Source organism: Pleurodeles waltl, chromosome 12, assembly GCF_031143425.1.
Source record: "Pleurodeles waltl isolate 20211129_DDA chromosome 12, aPleWal1.hap1.20221129, whole genome shotgun sequence".
NCBI classification, from domain to species: Eukaryota; Metazoa; Chordata; class Amphibia; order Caudata; family Salamandridae; genus Pleurodeles; species Pleurodeles waltl.
In genome coordinates, this window is record NC_090451.1 from 270,153,552 (window position 1) to 270,174,593 (window position 21,042).

Below are 21,042 nucleotides of genomic sequence, written 5' to 3' on the forward strand. Positions count from 1 at the left end.
TTATAAGACAACAGGAGAAAACTGATAACATGCAACAATGTCTCAATAGGTATCATTATGCTTATTCAAAGAGGGAAAAACAAATTAAAAGAAAAATTAAAGGCTCCAAACTACAAATAATGCAGATTATCATTCTGTACATAAGTAGAAAACAGCAACACAATCTTAGTATATTGTGCAAAAATTCAAAGAGTGAACACATGGGCCCTCATTCCAACATTGGCGGTATTGACTGCCTACTGCCACGGCGACGGCCACCAACATACCGCCGCTGTGGCTACCAGCCGTCTACCGGTATCATGACCGCTGAAGGTATTCCGAAAGAATGCTGGCGGAACACCGCCGACTGTCATGGCGGCGGATGACAAGGTGGCGCTGCTGACAGCAGTACCGCCACACCAGCAAAACACCACCGACCGTATCAGGAGCAATGATACGGCCTCGCAGTGTTTTGCTGGCGGACGCTGCTGCTGACAGCAGCGCCGCGGAACGTCTCCAGCTGGAGGACCTCCTGCAAGCAGGTAAGTCCGGTTCTCCGACCAGAGAGGGGGCTGGGGGTGTTGTGTGTATGTTTTGGTATGCTTGCATGCGGGTGTGAGTTGCGTAGGTTGCGTACGTGAATGAGTGATTGTGAGTGTTGTGAATGCATGTGTGTGACAAGGTATGTTGGTGTGTGTGTGTTGCGGTGTGTGGGTATGTATGTGTGCATGCATGGGTGGTGGTGGGTATACGTGTGTGCATGTGTGTATATGGGTGCGCGTGTGGGTGTGTATATGTGGGGGGGGGGGGCAGGAGAGGGAGGGGGCAGGGGAGACCCCTAACAGTGCCAGGGAAGGGATTCTCTGGCACTGATAGTGCCTACTGCCATGGTTTTTGTGGCAGTAAGTTTGGCACAAAAACCATAGTGGTAGACCGGGTCGTAATCCAGAGGGTGGGATTGTGGCGGCCGCCGGGCTGGAGACTGAAGTCTCCAGCCCAGCGGCCGTTACCACCCTGGCAGTCGGTGTGTTAAAGTGGCGGTCTTGGATGGCAGTAACCGCAATGGTCCAAATCCCATTTTTTTTTTTTACCGTCAGCCTGCTGGCGGTATTACTGCCACTTTACCACCGACCGACAGGGTTGTAAGGAGGGCCATAGGGCTTGTGGAGAAAGGAACATGAATGGCGCATGTAAATCATGTGAAAACAGAGTAAACTAGAACAATGTACATAGCGAGATGGAAAAGTAATTTTGAAGGTGTTAGGCATGGGAAAAAAGTTAAATAATCTCAAATCATCATGTCTTAAGCCATTTAGCCGTACAATCTGCTGAGTTAGTCGACTATGGTCAAAACGCCCATTTGTTTTTATCTTTTTGAAAATGCATAATGATACCTTTTGAGACATTGTTATTTTACACGCTTCTGCATGGATCATCCAGGGCCTGAAGAAATAGGATCACATCCTCTCATCCTGATGGAACTCCATTGGTTCCCTTTACCAGACTTCACCATCCTCAAAGCCAGCTGCATCATTTACAACACCATCATGACTAGCACTCTTATCTCAGAGACAAGCTCACTATATGTAGTGGTTCTCAGCACATCTATAGCCAAGACACCATCAGACTCCCAGCTGAGAAGAGTAAAAAAGAAAAAAAACACAGCAGGCCTTTTCCATCAATACACCCTCGATCTGGACCAAATCCTCGTATGCATCATGTCCACACCAATTGTGCTCCAATTTAGAAAAGAGCTGGAGATGCACCTCTTTAAAGAACACTACATCACAATGCATCAACAGTCCACAAATCAACTAACTCTCCTCTCAGTTGACAACGTTCTCTGTCTTTTGGCTAGGTCTGGGTCATTGAAATACCACATCCATACAAATATACATAGAGCTCTATTGCCAGACTACTGCAGCGGCCATTTTGCCATCAGTAGCTTTAAAGAGGACATTTGGTGAATGATGTCACAATATATGTGTCAAAACCGAGGCAGACAACATCAAGCGAGGGAGCATTCTGGATTGACATTGGTTGGTGGCCTTTAGAGATACAGTATCTGGATCAATATATTTTTTTTCTCTATTATGACTCCTGTATTTATAAAAAAAAAAAAAATATATGAGTTCGTTCATAACCCTTGGTGTTCATAATTAACAAATTGCACACACTCTTTGTCAGACATTTAAATGGACAATAGCTTTATACATTATGTGAACACCGATAACTGCAGCATTCTTATGTGACATCTGAAATCGTCTCGCAGGATGTGAAGAGGGTTTTCAGACCGTGGATAATAAGTACATACTTTGGCTCCGAAGTCCCAGTTTCTTATCCTTCGACAATAAAAGATTAGGTTCCCGAATGATGCACTGCACGCTACTATAATGACCTGGCAACTACCATCAGTAAAAGGCTGATGTAATTACCATCAGCGTAGAGATACTCATTTTAATTTATATCCACAATAACAAGCGGAATTTAGATTTATGGGGACAGAATAAACCGGGACAAAACGAACCATTCCATTAGGAAGCCTGCTGCACTTAGCAGAGAATGTGAGCTGATTTATTAAACTAAATTACACGATTAATGGCCTGCATCATTATACGCAGTGAAGGAATAAACAAATGGTTCCAAGTGCCGTAGAGCAGGCCCCGTAGTGCAGGGCTGGTTTTCTTCAAAAGAAAGCTGGAGACCAGCAGATCTGCGATGGAAACGGGTGTATTCAATAACCGAGCCCCGCCGCCAGGCAACCTAGGCTGCTTCGAATAGAATTCTGCTCTACAAAACCTCCTGGTAACCCTCTGCGACAGGCTGGACTTAAGCATATGCAACAAGCAGCACCATTCTGGGTTTAGGGAGGTGAGGGGTTCCAACAGGGTCCTTCAAGCCATTGCTGATATACTAGAACATCCTTCTCATAATCATCTCGCGATACAGACCTTGGAACTGAGGAACCAGGTTCTGATCCTGGCCTCGACTCATCATCCTGCAATCACAACCTCAACATGCCTAAAAACGTATTTTGTCCGGTTCTACTGTAAAGTTTCAATGCCTTTGAGACAAATTCGCAATATTTAAAACTGAAAAAAATACCTGCTATGTGTCACAGATTAGTCTACAGTTCCCCAAGGTAAAACAATCCTATTTCAAAATATTCATCCAAAAATTGAGTCTAAAATGGATGATTCTGTGATCCCAATTTTATTGTACAATAGACGTATCCTTAAAGGCTCTCCAGGAGGCCAGTGGATACAGTCTTTATGACAAGACGTTTTAGCAATGAACACAAGACCCATTTGATGGGTAATGCCAAAGAGCTAGAAATTGGAAACCTTCCAATTGGGGAATAGGGATGGCTTTTGGTCAAACATAGACAGACATCTTGAAATCACCTAGTGATCATTTTAAGTTAGGAACTTTCCCCAAAAAGGTAGTACGTGTCCCTGCATCTCGTTAGCAACTACATGTTGGGGATAAGTGGCTGGAAGGATGGGGAGGGTGTTGGGAATCTTGCATGAAAGCGCTTGTTCACTCAGGTCCACTAAATATGTAAATGTTTCCAATAAAAGGCACGACTTTAAGTGAGACTGGTATTTGGAAGCAGACATTAAAATGCATTCCTACGGAGCGATATAATTATGTAACTCACTTAAGAGGAAAAAAAACATTTATCTATTTTTGAATAATGACTGTACAAACCATATGGTCAATCCACATCAGCGACTTTGGTCCTGTGCACATTTCACGTTTAACTTAATTTACTTTCCTAAGACTATTTTTTTCCAGGAAGCTGTTTTTCTGTAGTTATTTTTCTAGCTGCATATTACTTTTTACCAGCGCCTACGGAGTCACTTGTAGGTAGGCGTCTGTGTGAGCCAGGCCGAGCGTTGCCGTTTATGGCGCAGCACATTTGAGAGCGCTAGAGTCGAGGCTTACCTCAATGTCTTACACTGCCTACTGAACGGAGTGGTGGAATTGGAACTGTGATTTTGGGCAAACGTATGTGAAGGAGGTACACAGATGTCAAAATATTTAGACTGCGAAAGTAAATGAAAACGCAGTACTTACAAGTGAGTAGGAGTGCTGTATGCGTACGGGGGACGGCGAGGTGAAGAAGGAGATGTAAGAAAGTAAATACAGGACAAGGACAGAGTAAAAATAAGCGTACAGAAGAGGAAATAGATGAGGTGTGAAATATGCAGATAGAGGATATCAAAACGATAGGAGAACATGGGGGAATCAATTAGCTTTGTCAGTCCAATGGGAGTGGTGAATGGGAAGGTGTTTACATTTGGTGAAGAGCTATGAAGCGTCAGGGTGCTTTTTTTTCTTTTTTCTGTTGGGAGCGAGGAGAATACATGGACAAGGCAGGCATGGGGAGGAGAAGAAACAGACGGGGTGGTTGGAGGTTAGGTGAAACAAACGGACAGTAGGGGCAGGAAGAAAGTGATACCTGGCAGATGGGGGATAAGAAACAGGAACGACAGTGGATGGGACGAGAAAATTAGGGACTTCATTTATCAGCGCTTTGGGTATTTCATAAGACCACCCAGTTGTCAACTGTGAGCGAATGAAAGCTGGCAAATACACAGGCTGTAAGAAAGTGTCCTTCTTCTTAGAAAACCTTGGCCGTAGGAAATACACTAATTAATTGGAAAGAAGGAATTAATCACACAATTTAGACCATCACTTCTTGGTTACTGGTGTAGTACACACCGTGCGATCGTTGAACGCCTCCGCCACGTGAGCCCTGCCATGTACCCTGCCTGCATCACGTCTGCTCTGCCATGTACCCTCCTTCACCACCAAATGTGTCCTGTTGAGTACCCTCCTTGGACCACGTGTGCCCGGTCTTGACTCTGCCTAGTCCCTCCAAACTTTGACAGTGAAGAGATTGGAGGGGCAGCTTTGATACATTTCTGTTACAGATCTATAATAGAGAAAGTAGGCGCTGCTTCTAAAAAAAAAAAAAGTGGAGCTTTCCCTTCTCCTGGAAGAGATGTAATTTGCTACCTTTGTGCTTTAATTATTTAGCAATGTTTGATTTCTCCAGTAGCCAATTTTCGTTGTGCACTTAAACCAAAGTTCTCGGTGGTGTGTAAAGGATTGCTGCAGTGTTAAAACACACACACACACACACACACACACACGCACACGCCTGCTCTAATCTCTTTTATGCCAAACAGCTGGTCTGGCAAATCCTGCTTTCACCATGGCAAAGGGTACTTAGTGCAAGAAAACATGAACCCAGCCGCAACTCTGGAAAATAAAACAGCGCTTCTCAACAAGCAGATAATTACCATGTTTGCATGTGCCACATTTGTGCAGCGCAAACCAATGAAAGCGCACTGAGCTTATGCAAAATGATGTGGTAACATCCTACCAAAATACTGCAATAAATTATTCTGTGCCAAGGTTACAGGGTCCTTATTTAGCTATAAATACCAGTTTAGCCATAATTTTGCCAACTAAGTATGGAATCGATACACATGCACAATCACATGGTTTACAGTCACAGGGGCTCACCAACACTATCTGTCAAAGTTTATATCAACAGTGTAAGTCATTAGAATATTAAAGGGTCAAAAGTGAAGCAGGCACCTCGGTTTTACAACACTGTAACCATCAAAAAGTGTCCAGTTGCTGGACCAGAAGGCAGTGGAGAGGGAATCCAAGTGTACTCAGAAGTGACCCACAAAAGGCGTCTGAAACAACAACTTCAAAGATTTGAAACACAAAGTTATCAAGCACTATGGAAGAACTGGGGTGCAAAACTCCCATCCCTCTAGCCTTTTCAAGAGTTAATGTTCTATACCTTCAGCCAAGGGATACTGCTGTGGTGCCCAAGATATTTTTAGACTGTACCTAGCAATTACAATAATAAATAAAATGCCAAAACGAAACAAAAACCTGCTGCAAAAATAAACCTATCTTTTAGGTCCAGTTTGTCTTCTCAAACAACATTCCGCTACATTTTAACACACCCCTTTCCAAGCAGAAGAGCTAGGTCTAGAAAGCCAACATGTTGTGTAGACCAAAGGAACTCACGCCAAGGATGCACTCATTGTTACTCTTTTTGCTTTTCTTACCTTGTGTATTTCTGGAATTCTATCTCCTTGGGAATGGATAGAGGAAGGATGATCACAATACAGACAACCGACAAAGTGAACCGCTGATCAGTGTACCAGTGAGAGGGGTAGTCCATGTCATCACCACTCATTGTTTCATTGAAGTTCAATGAATCAAACACTACAAAAAAGAAGCATACATGTATTATACAAATGACAAGAGGCTGTGGAAAATTAATCCCAGTAATCAAAGCATACTATACCCAGTGCTAGGTCAATTCACAGAGCTTGCACTGGTGTTATTTTAGGACTACATTTGGGGCAATTTTTCAGTGATGTATTGTAAGAAACTGGATTGTTTTGTGTGGGTGACTACTGACCTCAAGGAATAATCACAGCCCTTGTTAGGGTGAAGCCTCAAACTCATTAAATGAACCTGAGCTACAGTACAGAGCAAGCATGCTTAATTTAGGACAATGTGTGAAGTATTTATGCAGTACCAAAACAGTAAACAATTTAAAATGCAAAATGAAAAATAATTAAAAAATAAAATAAAATTAAAAAAAAAACAACTTTATTTAATAAATAAAAAAAACTTTAAAAATTCATAGCTCTGGTTTGCCTTATTGAACTGTTGTCATTTTAAGTAATAAGTGCCAGTGATAATCAATGGACATGGTAGACCGGGACCTAGGTGCAATTTGATGAATACTGCAATGGAGTGTGCATTGGATACATCAACCAGGTTCATCCTCAAAGGTTTTACCTTCGGACTTTAGTCTTTTAAATCTCAATACATCACAGCAGTACATTTCTAAAACACACCAGGACCTCAGGGAAAGCACTTAGCAACACACAGTGTGTCAGGCAGAGGACAAATGGTACAGTTGCCACAGGTCAGCTGGGAAGCTACAGGAAAATGCTTGATGTTGTGTCCCTGTAGCCTTAAACGTAGGTCATCCTTATGATCCTTTGAGTCAACTACTTTGGAGCTGTTGTCTTTCTTGGGTCCAGGTCAAACTTCTAGGCTCTTCTCAGGTCTCAGATAGCAGATACAGTCCTCTTTTGATCCTCCACAGGTCCAAGTGTGCTCATGTCACATTTATGCCGGTCCCAGTACTAGATAGTAGGTGGGAATGACTCCTGGGCACACCCTTTGCAATGGGGTAAAAGTTCCCAGGGCCAATCCTATTCCCTTTATTGATTTTCAAGATGGCAGAAGTCTTCTGCCACACTAAACCTAAGCTCTGAGGGCTGTGTGTGTGTGTGTGTGTGGGGCGGGGGGGGAGAGAAGAGTATGTACTGTGAGTGTAATCCTAGTGTCCTTTCACACCTAACACTAAAAGCCAGTTTGGGACAGTCACTATATCCACAATACCCCTAGAGACATAAGTATGGTATACCAAAGCATGGTGTGCAGGCAGGGTATACATAAGAAATGTTTTGGCCTCCTGTTTCCCCTCCTTTAAACTGACCCTTTGAGTTATATGTATATAAATTTTAAAAAAAAACACAGCAGATCAGACCAGCAGGATTTAACAATGTAAAGTCAAACTGAGGCCAGCTGTCATCAGTTACTCCATGGCTTGTGGGGTGTGTGACAAAGTAAAGGCACTTTCCAGGTGTCAGCTAACATTTGCCTGTGACATAGGAGACCTCTTTGAAGTTAATGCAGTATGCAACTCTACTGGTCTTCCTGTCAAGGGAACAACTTTTCCTTCCACCCACATCTTTTGTATTGGGTCTGGGAGCAGCTGTCGCACCTCTTCAAATACTAATTCGTAGCTGGAAGAAGTGGAAGAATTATTGAAAATAGGTCTCCAGAGGCTTCAGGCAGGGACAAGGTAACTTTCTAAAGGTACCTTTCCCTTAAAACGTACCGAACATCAGACTTCGCCACGGTGTTGTATTTTCAATAACTATACAATTCTATCTGTCTATTAGTTTTCTATCCATTTCCTACAGGAAATTAGTAGTATTAAATGTAGTATTGTAACTTAGCACTTCACTATGAAATAGCCACCGTGCTACAATGAAACTAGCTTGAGGGCTTTTTCACTGTAAGAACATTTTAACATTAATTTCCTACATTTAAACACCACGTAGCCTGCCATTTGGGCAATAATTTATGCATAGAGGTTACTTATAAATATTTAAAAGAAAGGTTTTGACCTCTCAAAACAGGCTGTTTTGACAGATGGGTTTGCAATTTAAAACTGCGATAGTAAGGCTACCAATGCTAGGCCTGCACTAATGCTTACACGGTCATTGTAGTGGATGGCACAGTGAGTGCTGCAGTCCAGTAGTGACATGTAACTTACAGGTCGTGGGTACCCTTTTTATCATATACTTGGTGCATATAGTTAGGTTAAACATGCCAATCTAGGGTATGCCAATTTCACCATGGGAAGCACAAGCACTTTTTATCACTGTTTTTCAGGGGTAAAATGCACAGAGTTCTACAGCAAGCAAACATATAGGGTCAAGCAACGTGGGGCGACCCTGCAAAAAGACCACATTTCCTGCAAGTATCAGTCCAAATGTTGGTGCACAACTGCAGCAATTCCATCTTTGTAATCCATACATGTTGGTGCTATACTGTACTCATTCAGCACCATCTAAGTCAACCAGCCCAGGTGATTGGATTGCACATCTATCATAAACTAATATTTTGCATGTAATGTAGCCTTACTATGTGCTGAAGAGGTACATTGACCTGAAACCTAGGCATGGCCCCAGAGGAAATGGGATGTGGCTTAACGGCTAGAGCTGCTGACTTTAGAAGTACGGAACGAGCTTCAAGTTTTGCATCCGATCAAAAACTTAATATCTCCATGCTTACAAAAAATAAAATAAATATATAAATAGAATCGGACTTTGTGTAATGTGGTCTGGATTATGCAGCCCAAATAGCCAAATGATGAGGCAAAGTTATGCTGCAAAAAAATAACAAAACACAAATTATATGGCACATTTTAAGTCAGGGTTATATTTGTTAATTTGTGCTAGAAAGAACAATCTAGTAAATTCTGCAAATTATTTGGCAAATGCAGTAAATCCTAATTTGTGGTGAATGCTGCAGCCATTGAATTGCTAAATTGCCTAAATGCACTGACCTTCACCATTTCCCATTGTCTTATTGGCAATTTATAAAAAAAAAGGTGAAAAAATAAATACATCAAAACATCCTCATTCCCATCGGTCAAAAGTATGCCTCTCTTTAGGCAGGGATTGTTGATGCCCACTTTATATTGATTATAACTCGCAGTACAATAGAACTGTAATCAGTTAAAATTAAAGAAAAAAATGCAAATGAGAGCCTATTAGGTACACTTTGAAGAACAAAGCAATCAGCCCCAAACTAAACATCTAATGTAAAAAAAAAAGAAAGAAAAAAAAAGAAATACATAACACCTTCTCTTTTGGACCTAGTTACCATAGGAAGATTGTTTTTTGTTTACTAGTAACCATCCTGCTAGACTCTCGCCAGAGGTGCTCCCGAGAGCTCCATTGCAGTGCAGGAGGTACGCTGGCTCCAGCAAGAATCCTCCACAGTGCTTAATTTGTAAACAGAAAGGTGCCGGTGCTCAAAGCCCTTCTCTTAAACACGCGGCTGCTGCAGTTAAATGTACAAACACGGAATACTGATGCAGCGTAATCCCGCTGCCATCTCGGGCCTCTTCAATCCATATAAAGCCACTCCCTGCCCATTCAGCTCACTCTAGCAGCTTTCTGCTTTCTCTCATCGTGACGCTTTTTCGTTTTTCTCTTCCTCAGTCTTTCCCATATGTGTGTTTTGCTCGCAGTAAATGCTTGAGGCATAAGACTAAGTGCCGGCCCTCAAAAACAAGTGCCGGTGCTCAGCACTGGAAACAACAAGCACAAATTAAGCACTGATCCTCCACCTTGGCCATGTACTGCTAAAATGCCTGACATTACATCACTTATGACATGATCTATGCCTTCATTAATAACATCACTGCCACATGTGAAATAACATTATTGATGACAACATTGTACTTGCTGTGAGGGCAAGTTATAGTTACTAGAGATCATTATAACTAGTCAATTTTAGTGGTATTTTGCGTTTAAAACATTACGTTGCCACTGGAATTTGCACATAACTATAACATTACTTTGGCCGGTTTTTCAATGAGTATTTAGATATATATATGCATACACACACACATACACCCTTATATTTCAGCTGATGATGCCTTAATTCCTTAGTTAATAAAGCCGTCTCCTCTCATTCCAAGATATTATTGAAGTTTGGGGCCCTGCATGCTTAACCCTTTTTTAAACGTTTTTTCTTACAAATGTTTCCTACATTTTGGGAATTCTGAAAGTACAGACAGGGTTTGTGGATTCAGAGGTATCTGATTAAACAGACAAAATATAGCCAAAGTTTGGCTTTTTCAGAAAAATGCGCTGTGCAAGAAAACGCCTTTTTTCTTCTAAAAATTGCATCAACGTACCATTTGCTGTGCTACGAGCATCGTCGTCACAGTTTCGGAAGGAAGCAGTTTGTGGTGAAAACTGAGAAGAACCTAAAAAAAACTATACGTTTCTGAAAATTAGACAACATTCTAAATTTACCACGAGTTAAACTATGTATATATAGCTTTGTTTTCCCAAAGAAAATAATCATTGGAAAAAAAAAAATGACAGTAAGAAGAAAAGCAACGTGTGACAATATTATCAACTTATTCTTTTTTACCCCGATGGACTTAAGAAAAGTACATATACCATTACTTCCTTCGGACCTTTCTGGTTCCGGGAATATATAATGCTTGACTGTTGTCCAAGAACAGGTGCGCCCAAGAGACAATAGCTGATCAGCAGATTATAATTGTATTACATTATGTACTGAAGGTACACCAGCTCTTAAGGCAAAATGTAATGAATGAACAATGGGACCTTAGGCAGTTTTTTAAATGTGCCCTAGATATAGAGAAAAGGAATATTGCTTATTTGGACAACTACGAAATTTGGAGTTACCCATATCGTCATGTGATTCAGGGGCAGCGTGCAAAATGCGTTCCTATTTGCACACTCGATTACATTAGGAAGCCAATAAACAGAGGGAAATTCAACTAAAAATGCTACTATTCAGCATTTCAACACTACTCTTGGACATAAAAACAGTTCCCGAATTCAACAGGAAAGGCCCCAAAATGCAATGTCAACGTTTTTGCATGAAAACAGATACATTATGGCAACGTAGGTAGCTGTGATATACAGGCTTGGGCACATTAATCACCTAGAGAATCCTACCAAAGTCAGACATTTCTGAAAACTAGACGCTCAGGGAAGTCCAGCATGATAGGAATTACCCGGAATCAAATAGGTTTTCTTACTCAGAATACCCTGTGATAGCGCAGGTGTTCTAATAAAAAATATTAATGAGTGTTTATATCTTTTGAATAATAAGTTTTTGTAGAAAATGTAATAATGTAGAAAAATAATGCACACATTTGGAAATGTGATTACGAAGAATGGCCACCAATGTTAACAAAATGTACTAATCAATGATTGAATATATTATGAAATGTTGAATATGTTAGACTAATGCAGTAATATGTCATATTGAGGGTTATGAATTAAGCCTTAGCTTTATTAATTGTAGGCCTTAACTTAGCAAGTGTCTTGGCCTACTTGCCAGGCCTCATGTAAAGGCTGTATTTCTTAGCGTTTAATAAAACATGCTGACCATGCGAGTTAAACTGTGAATCTCTATTGTATTGTTTACATGTGCTCATAATGGAAACTTTTCGTGTGAACAGACTGCATGTTCTTGCTAATGCAACATTTTATGTGTAATGTGTGTGAGACTGACTTTCCCAGGACAAGAACAATGAAGATACGGACTAGAGAAGGAGCTGCAACAATATTGTTACCTGACAAGACAGATGATGAGGACATCGCAAGATGAACCAATCAACAATATGAGAATGGAGACATTTTCAGAATTAATAGATTGGAGATTTTATTTTTATTAGACACAGTGTGAACATATGACTAACTGACCAATAGGGATTTAGAGGATAGATTTAACAGTTTTGACTTAACAACACTGCAGAGAGAGAGGACGGTCATTCATTCTGAGAAGACAGCTTACTGCCCATTTTTCCTGACCAAAAGGTTATTATTTTCTCATGCGTCTTGACTAGAGACATGCTTAACTTTAATGCTTAAAGACTTTGCCATTTTTAAATTCTGATGCTGAAGCCCGATACTTTGCTGATCGACGGACGTCCTGAGGACGAAAACGGATTCTGATTTGCTGATCCACCCTGAAGATAGGTATATCCGAATTGTGATTATTATGCATATTTGCTTTTTCTTTCTAGGTACTAACTGTGCGGTTTTGATAGAACCATAGTAAGATGTTTTTCCAAATTTGTGTTACTAAATCGTTTTGCATGAAGCCCAACATGCTGAGGCTAATTTGATGTTAGTTAAGGATTCTCACTAATGACTTACGATAACAGGGACGAATGCTTGACTAATTTCTCTGCTGAATTCCATGTATTTTATAACGCTTACACAGTTGACTTTGTTATTGATTTGCACCATAACTTTAGAATGTGCTGTAGTTCAAGCTTTGATTAGCTGGTGTTTCTTCTGCCGCTTCGGACAACCAGTATTGTTTTTGTAGGTTTTTCATTTGATATTGAGATTACTCTACATGACCTTAGCATTGTTAATACAGGGAAATAAACATTCTAAACCTTTACTAAAAGTGTGGTTATTCATGACTGAAAGGTCATGATGTGTGACAATTACTGACTCCATTGATTATTGGTTATGTACTGATCTATGGTAAGAACATCTTAATTTCGAGTCAAAAGGTTCATTAACCTATTCGCATCCCCTTGTAAGTTTAATTATTAAGGTCAGACGCGCTAACAGAGATGGTAGCAGACTGATGGTCTTAAGAGCTTACCATAGAAGTCAGATATAGAATAATAGACTAACAGAGACATGGTAAAGGACTGATGGTTCGTCTCATCAACAGCTTGCCATATATGATCTGTACAGAGTGACCGGTGTTAACAGAAATAATAGCAGGATTGAAGATCCCAGAGGTGGTAGAAGAACTCATTATTATTGAGATTTGGATTTTGTTTTTGAATGATGATAATTGGAGAGAAAATTATGTTCCCTTAAGTCCAGAAATGAGTTTCCCAGATCCTGGATCCTGCTAATGGGTGTTTGAGGATGTTCCCGGCATTATAGTGATAATTTGAGTGAAATAGATTGTGCTTGCACAGTTTATGCAAATCGCAGGTGAATTGTGAGGTTTGCAAGGATTTTAGGGAGTTTGCGTACTCCAAATGAAGTTGCAGTGGGAGTGTGCGTACTCTGTAGTATGAGAGTAGGGAAGTCGAACTTCATATGAGTGTGGTGTTTTGTGCTCAAAAATTGTCCATGTGGTTGTTGATGTACGGACCCTGAGTGGTCTAAGACTCAGGAGTATATTGAAAAGTGTATGAGACACTTGGTTTTATGTTGTAATCTGTCTGGTATAATAGGTTGATCGGGCGTGGTCGACAAGTCAGTGTGTGAATCACAGTAAGTGAAAGAAAATTTAGACTGAGATTTGGCGAGTCCTATGTGCACCAGGACAGACCCATTGATCAGTTGAGAGTAAAATTTGTGGGTCGAATTTTGCTTGCGAATTTGGGAGACCGAGAAAGGAGTAGCTGTAAGTGCGGGAAGAGCCATCAGTGAAAAATATGTAAGGTTTCTGAAGTGATTGTGTTACCTTTCCTGTAGTAAACCAGCAGATTTGTTTTTTGATTAGTGCTTTCAATATTTTGCATTAGTTTTGTGTGAATTGGAGTGAATGAGGACGAGCCGCAAGACTTTGTCAGCCGCAGTACATATTAGTGTGATGGCATTTTAGCAGCGTTTGGATAGGTCGATTAGTGAGAAGGGTCACGCACGGATTGGCAGCCATCCATAAAAGGCAATTGGTTGAGAACATAGGTGAAAGGAATCTTGGGATTAAAAGTCACTTCCTGATTTGATTTTGAATAAACAAAAAGTATAAAAGATTAAGTTTTTCAAAGCATTGAAAAGTGCTTTAGGGGAAGATAAGTACATTTCAGCAAGTGTAGGCGAGGCTACACCGCCAGAAAATACACCAGCTTACATTGTAATGGAAGAGAAGGGTGTCGAGCCATGTATTTGGCTAAAGCGATGGTGCAAATTGACAGAGAAAGATGGGAACTTAGCGTTTCCTACAAATGGGACGTTCAATTTGAGGGTTTTGGGGCATTTAAGGATGGTGCTATGTGAACCGAAGCCCCTTCCGAGACCAGCAAAGTCTGAGGCATTAGCGATTTGGGAGCTAGTATCTAGACAGCACCAGCAACTGAAATTCAAGAGGAGGATGAGAAAGGCAGGAAAGACTCTAGCAGAGGCTAGCTGGGACTGTGTTCAGAAAGCATGGAGAATGGAGACTTTGCAAGAGATTAATTTGTTTCTGGCAATAACGCAGGAGAATGAGAAGGAAGGAAAGAAAGAAAGCTACTAGGAAAACTAGTAAAAGTCCAACCTAGTGTAAGGAGGCTAGAAAGTCTTCAACTGTAGAGGAGGAATCGGATGATGATGAGTTTATTACACGGTTATTGAGAGATCAACCACAACCATATACAGTAGATGAGTGGTCCAAGTACCAGTACTGATCTGACAGCTCAGACAGGTTAATGGGACAGCGAGTCCGGTACAGGTTAATGATAACCTGACACAGTATGTGGTGAAAAGTGGTCCTAATGTGCCTACTACTCCTGTAGTGCAGACCCAGATGCAACCACCACAGGTGCAGAGAATTTATCCTGATGTGCCCATTATGGAAACGAATACAAAGTTAGTGGTGCCCACAGAGCAGGTCTTCCCGAGACCAATACTGTTCAGACTGAGTGGACTCCGATTTTACTGCCCCAAGTGCAGCCGCAGGTAATGCCAAGATTTACTCCACGGTGACAGGGCCAAACGGTAGCCAGAGTTTGAAATTATTGACACTGCAGACTCCGAATGCAGTTGCACAGCAGGTGTCACCGGTTCAAGCAAGTAACATGTTGCTACAAGGACTGACAGCACAGCAATTAATTGAATGGTTAGACAAGTTGAATACCCCACAGAGTGCTGCTAAAGAAGAGGAGCATTTGAATTGTGCTAGGCTAAGCATGGAAGTGGGTGAACTCATTGAGGGAACTACAGGGGTGAATAGGTTAGAATCCTACACAGAGGCTGAGTTGAGATATTTGTGCCCAAAGATTACGAGAGAAGTGAGCAATGTGCATCAGAGATTAGTAGACAAGTACGGCATAGAGATAGAGAAAACAAAGCATTTGAAAAGGAGTTACAGGTTATATCTTGAAGCTAAAGATTTCGAACACATGAGATCTGCCGGAACGAAGGCACACCTTAAATAATTGCTTCAAAGTGCTCAGCCCTGGGGAGCATTAGACAAGTGGGAAGGCAGATGGGTAAAGAAAAGAGACAAGAGAAAACAGGATTCTTAGGAGCGGACTAAAAATGTGCAGCAGGATAATGATCCAGTAAAAAAAAGTTGCCAATGAGAGAGATTCCAGGGGGAAATTTTGTTCATGTCCCTTGGAGCAGAAGTGACATTCTGTCATATACAAATGATTATCCAAAATTGAGAGAAAAACCATTAGAGTGGTATCAGCAGACAGACAGGTTCATGAAACTTGCAAAGTGTTTGTGGGAAGACTTGAACACATTATTAGAGATAGTGGTTCCAGCAGATCTGTGGATCGAATTTAGGAGGAGTGTAGATTGGCCAACAAGTGAACCAGAGAGAGGCAAGAATACAGGTGCACCATTTCCTTAAGTAACAAAATATTACTATAAGGTGATTAAGTTTCTGAAATCTAGGATTTTGCCCAAGAATACTGATTGGCAGAGAACTGATAGGACAGCTCAGGAAACAAAGGAGTCAATACATGCGTACCATGAGAGATTGTTGCAGGCATTCAAGCATTATAGTGGTACAGAAACAATTGAGGTAGAAGACATGCTTCCTTTTGTGCTCAGATTTGTGGATGGATTGAGACCTGAAATTAGCCAGATTATTAAGAGTCATTTGATTTGCTGGCTAGCAAAGCCGACTGATGAGGTGTTGCAGTATGCAAAATACTGTAGTGATGAGATTGAGTTGAAGCAAAAAAAGTTGAAAGAGAAGGCGATGGTGATGTAGATTAAAGCCGCTCAAACAGGAGTGCAAGAGAATTTCACAGCAATTGCCCCAGCAGCAGCAGGTAAATTAGATGTTCCAGTCTCAGATGAGAGGTAGAGGTCGTGGAGGCAATATGAATCGTGGTCCAGATTTGAATACTGTAGTGGTTCAGAATGATGTGCAGGGAATGAAGAAGCTATTGCCATGTCACATTTGCAAAGCCGTGGCACATTGGAAACAGGAGTGTCCAATGATGGTGCAGGAATGCCTTGTGCACAAACGTCACAGTTGCAGTCGATACAACAGCAGGCTCCCATGGTACCTAGACAGTAAATTCAAATACCTCAAGCCCCAATGGAGCAGCAACAGATGATGCTTTCTCAAAAGGTCACAGGTCAGAGGCAAAACAGAAATAGTAACACAGAGCACCAATTCCCGTTACACAGTGAGAATTAAATAAAAGATGAATGGACAAGTGACAGTTCAGATGAGGAGCCATGTGTGCTTGCGACCGCCTTAGACGTAGATCAAAGAGGACCCTATGTGAAGGGAAAAGTTATGGGTCACAAGATTTCATTTTTGGTTGACACAGGAGCTACACGCTCTACAGTGAGAAGTGCAGAAGTTCCAAATTTGCCTCTTTCAGGTAGAACAGTTCAGGTCGCGGGAGTAGTAAACCAGTATTTGACAAACCCGATTACAGATCCAGCTCAAATTGAGATTGACAACTTCCAGGGATTGCATAAATTTGTAGTCTGCGATTCAAGTCTGGTATCCCTACTGGGAAGCGACTTGTTTTGGAAAACAAGGTGTTTAATTACTTGTCGAAATGATGGAACTGAGATTCAGACTAATAGTGATGATGAAGAAGAACATGCCCCAGAGATAGAATGTGAAACTCCAAATGAGGAGTACCCTTTGATTGAATTTTTCCTGATGTTCACAGTGAAAGAGCTTCATTCTGAGTTACAAGGAACGGTTAAGGAGAAAGTGTGGGATTTCACAGGAAAAGAAGTAGGTTTGATAAAGGGAGTGGAACCAAAGTTATTGTTAAGTTGAAGCCGAATGCAGTTTTCCCCTAACTTCCTCAGTACCACATGCCGCAAGATGTCCTGATAAAAGTGGCTCAGATAATTGCAGACTTTGTAAAGCAAGGTGTTCTGAAAGAAGTATTGAGCTGTCCATGTAACTCACTATTAATGGGTTTGAAGAAGCCCGGTGGGAATCTTCGGATTGTTCAGGATTTGGGAAAAATAAATGAGATTCTGCTCAAATATGGTCCAGTGGTGCCAAATCCGACTGGGATAATGTTCCAAATTCCATGGGATGCCGAGTGGTTCACGGTCATCGATTTGTCACAAGCATTCTTCTCCGTGCCTCTTCATGAGGATAGCCAATTTTTTTTTTGTTTCAAATTCCTGGATCAAGTCTATCGCTGGTGCAGAACTCCTCAAAGGTATTCAGAGTCACCTTCCATATTCAATCAGATCTTGAAAAAGAATTTGGAGTCGTCGTAATTGCCTTTCCAATTGACCTTGATGCAGTACATTGATAACTTACTGATTGCGTCTAAAACAAGGGATGAGTGCAAGTATGATACAATTGCCCTATTGAACCATTTAGGAAAGAATGGTCATAAATTGTCTCCACTGATATTGCAGTACTGTCAGAAAGTAGTGAAATATTTGGGTCACCAGATTGAGAAAATGTTCAAGAAAGATATCCAGAGAAAGGATTACAACAATATTGCAGATAAATCCACAGACTATACAGAGAGAGGTTAGGATGTTTCTAGGGATGGTGGGTTATTTTCGCCAATGGATTCAACATTTTTCAGTCATTTCAAGACCACTGTAGAAGCTGACTCACAAGGAAGTCACTGATCCCATAGTGTTAGACCAGGATGAAATGAGAGTGTTCACTGATTTGAGAGAGAGCCTGTGCAGGGCTCCAGCATTGGGTATGCCCAATTACACAAAACCTTTCACATTATTTTGTCATGAGCATAAGGCATGTTCTTGACACAGGTCCATGGAGGTGTAAACTGCCCAGTAGCATATTTTTCAACTACTTTGGGGTTGTTTGCGTGCAGTTGGTCAAAGCCTTACACACTGTGAGGGCAATGTGAAGGGACATCCCCTGACTGTAATAATACCTCACTATTGAGATTCTACGGAAAAGGACGAAAACCCAACACTTGACTAGTGCGAGGTTAACTAGATACGAAACGAGTATTTTAGGGTCACCAAATGTGTCACTAAAAAGATGTATAGTGCTGAACCAGACAACTTTACTTCCAAGTGAAAATGCTGAAATTGAGAAAGAGGAAGATGTTGAGCATGATTATCTTGAAGTAGCTGACTTGTGCACAAAAAACTGAGACCTGACATTAGAGCTACCCGATTGGAAGAAAATGACCAAATTATCTTTGTCGATGGTTCTTGTCAGAGACAATACAGGGACACAGAGCAGGATATGCTGTGCGCACAATTATAGGTACCTTGGAAGCTTCTTGGATTCAAGGAGTGTAGTCTGCCCAAGTAGCAGAACGGATAGCCCTTACTAGAGCGTGCCATGTTTCTGCTCAGCTGAAAGTTACCATCTATACGGATAGACAGTACGGATTTGGAATATTCCATGATTTTGGTCAATTGTGGTCACAGAGAGGTTTCCTGACCTCTTCTGGTTCACCAGTGAGAAATGGTGAGAGAATTAAAGAATTGTTACATGTTATTCAAATGCCTGAAAAGATTGCTGTGGTGAAGTGCAATGCACATCTGAAGTCGCAGGACTATGTCTCATTGGGAAATGGATATGCGGATCAAGTCGTAAGGTTTTGCACATTGAACTGTATATCGTTCAAAGACAAGTGGGAACGGTTACCTGAAGAAGATGAAACTTGACAAGCTATGCACTGAAAATAATTGATACCATGGAAGAGCTGAAAACATTGCAGAATAATGTTGACAGGGAGGAAAAACGTTCATGGAGCAAAATGAAACGTGTGCAAAGATAAGATGAATTGTGGGTTTCTGAGGAGGGTCAGTTGGTTTTTCCAAATCGCCTGTTATCTCAAATGGCAAGGTGCTATCATGGTCAAGCACATATTGGGAGGGATGACATGGTTTATTTGTTCAAACATGATTGGTTCAACCCAAAGTTTAGACAAGTTGCTGAAGTAGTTTGCCATCAATGTGTCATTTGCCAACAATTAAATACAGTGAAAGAGACAGTAGTTAATTTGAGCCACATTAGAAGAGCGGGAGGTCCATTCAGCAGAATGCAAAATGATTTTATGGAGATGCCTGTGTGGAGGTTTGAGATGTGTTGGTGATTGTTTGTGTCCTTAGTCACTGGATTGAAGCGTACCCTACCCGAAGAAATGATAGTCTCACAGTAGCGAAACTACTGCTTAGGAAACTGATACAGCGTTTCAGCTTTACAATCTCTTTAGAATCAGATAAGGGAAGTCACTTCAACAATATAGTAAGTAAATTACTGTGTGCAGCATTGAACATTGAGCAGAAGTTGCATTGTAGTTACCGCCCTGAAGCATCAGGACTAGTGGAACAGATGAATGGAACATTGAAGTCAAGAGTTGCAAAGATATGTGCGGCTATGAATTTGAAATGGATTGACGCACTGTCTTTAGTGCTGATGTGAATGAGAAACACACCTGACAAGAAGATAGCATTGTCGCCACACGAGATACTCCTGGGCAGAGCAATGAGGTTACCAGTGGTGCCAGCAAATGCACTTGTCAACATTACAGATGATATGGTTTTGGATTACTTCAAAGGTCTGGCTGATGTGGTCCGCTCTTTTTCCTCAGAAGGTGGAGGCCAACACACTGCCACCGATCCATGACCCAGGGCACAACCTGAGAGCTGGGGACTGGGTTGTCATCCGAAAGCACGTGAGAAAGACGTGTTTGGAGCCTCGTTGGAGGGACCATACCAGGCAGTTCTGACAACTACCACAGCTGTAAAGTGTGCTGGAATTCTGAACTGGATTCATGCAAGTCACACAGAGAAAGTGGCATGTCCACTGGATCATGAAGATGCGTTGCTGAGAGTACCAACGATAGTGTGAAAAGTCTCAGGGCCGGAAGAGAGCAAAGGGGAACGGAGACCGGATTTGAGCTTGTTTAGGATGGTTGAGTCACTCCTCTGAGAGACTAAGGAGAAGACTTCCAGGAGGGAGGGAGAGCCTATCTCAATTGAAGCAGCAGGAAAGCCTAGTCAGAGGAGGGCTTTCTCAGAAGCAGAGGATCTTGAGAGACAAACAGAGCAATTGCCAGACCCAGAAGGGGAAGGAGTTGAAGCAGATCAGAGTCAAAGTGATCTGACTCCTCCTGAACCGGTTGCAGGTTCGTCAAGAGAAAACACCACAGAACAAGCAGAAGGTTCACGTTCGATTCTGAAGAGAATACTGAGAGAGTCCACTGAAAGGAGATAAGTGGCCGGAGTCACAAGTGGAGTAAAGAAAATAAGTGGTTGTTGAACCAACAATTGAGGATAAATAGATACAACAAGAAGAGAAGATCTAAGTGAAGGAGAGCTGAGTGGTGATGGAAAATTGAAAAGAAAGAGAATAGCAAGTCGTAGATACGCAGGTCCTGAATCGCAACTACAAACGAATGGCAGCAAGTGTTTATGTCTTTTTGTTTGATAGAGAAGTTCTGGGTTGAAACAATCTGAGAGAGAACTTTTTGAGAAAGAAACTGTTGAAGTACCCGGAAGAGACATTGATAACCTCATTTGACTTTTG

The 21,042-nt window shown here is 41.4% G+C and overlaps 1 protein-coding gene across 1 annotated transcript in view; it reads right to left on the reverse strand.

Annotated features, from left to right (window-relative positions):
• SLC38A8 (solute carrier family 38 member 8) overlaps nucleotides 1-21,042 on the reverse strand; it is a 198,005-nt gene that overhangs the window by 103,528 nt on the left and 73,435 nt on the right. Inside the window, exon 3 of the mRNA XM_069215726.1 lies at nucleotides 6,081-6,240. Within this exon, the coding sequence (XP_069071827.1) occupies nucleotides 6,081-6,240 (160 nt within the window). The remainder of the gene's footprint in view (nucleotides 1-6,080; nucleotides 6,241-21,042) is intronic.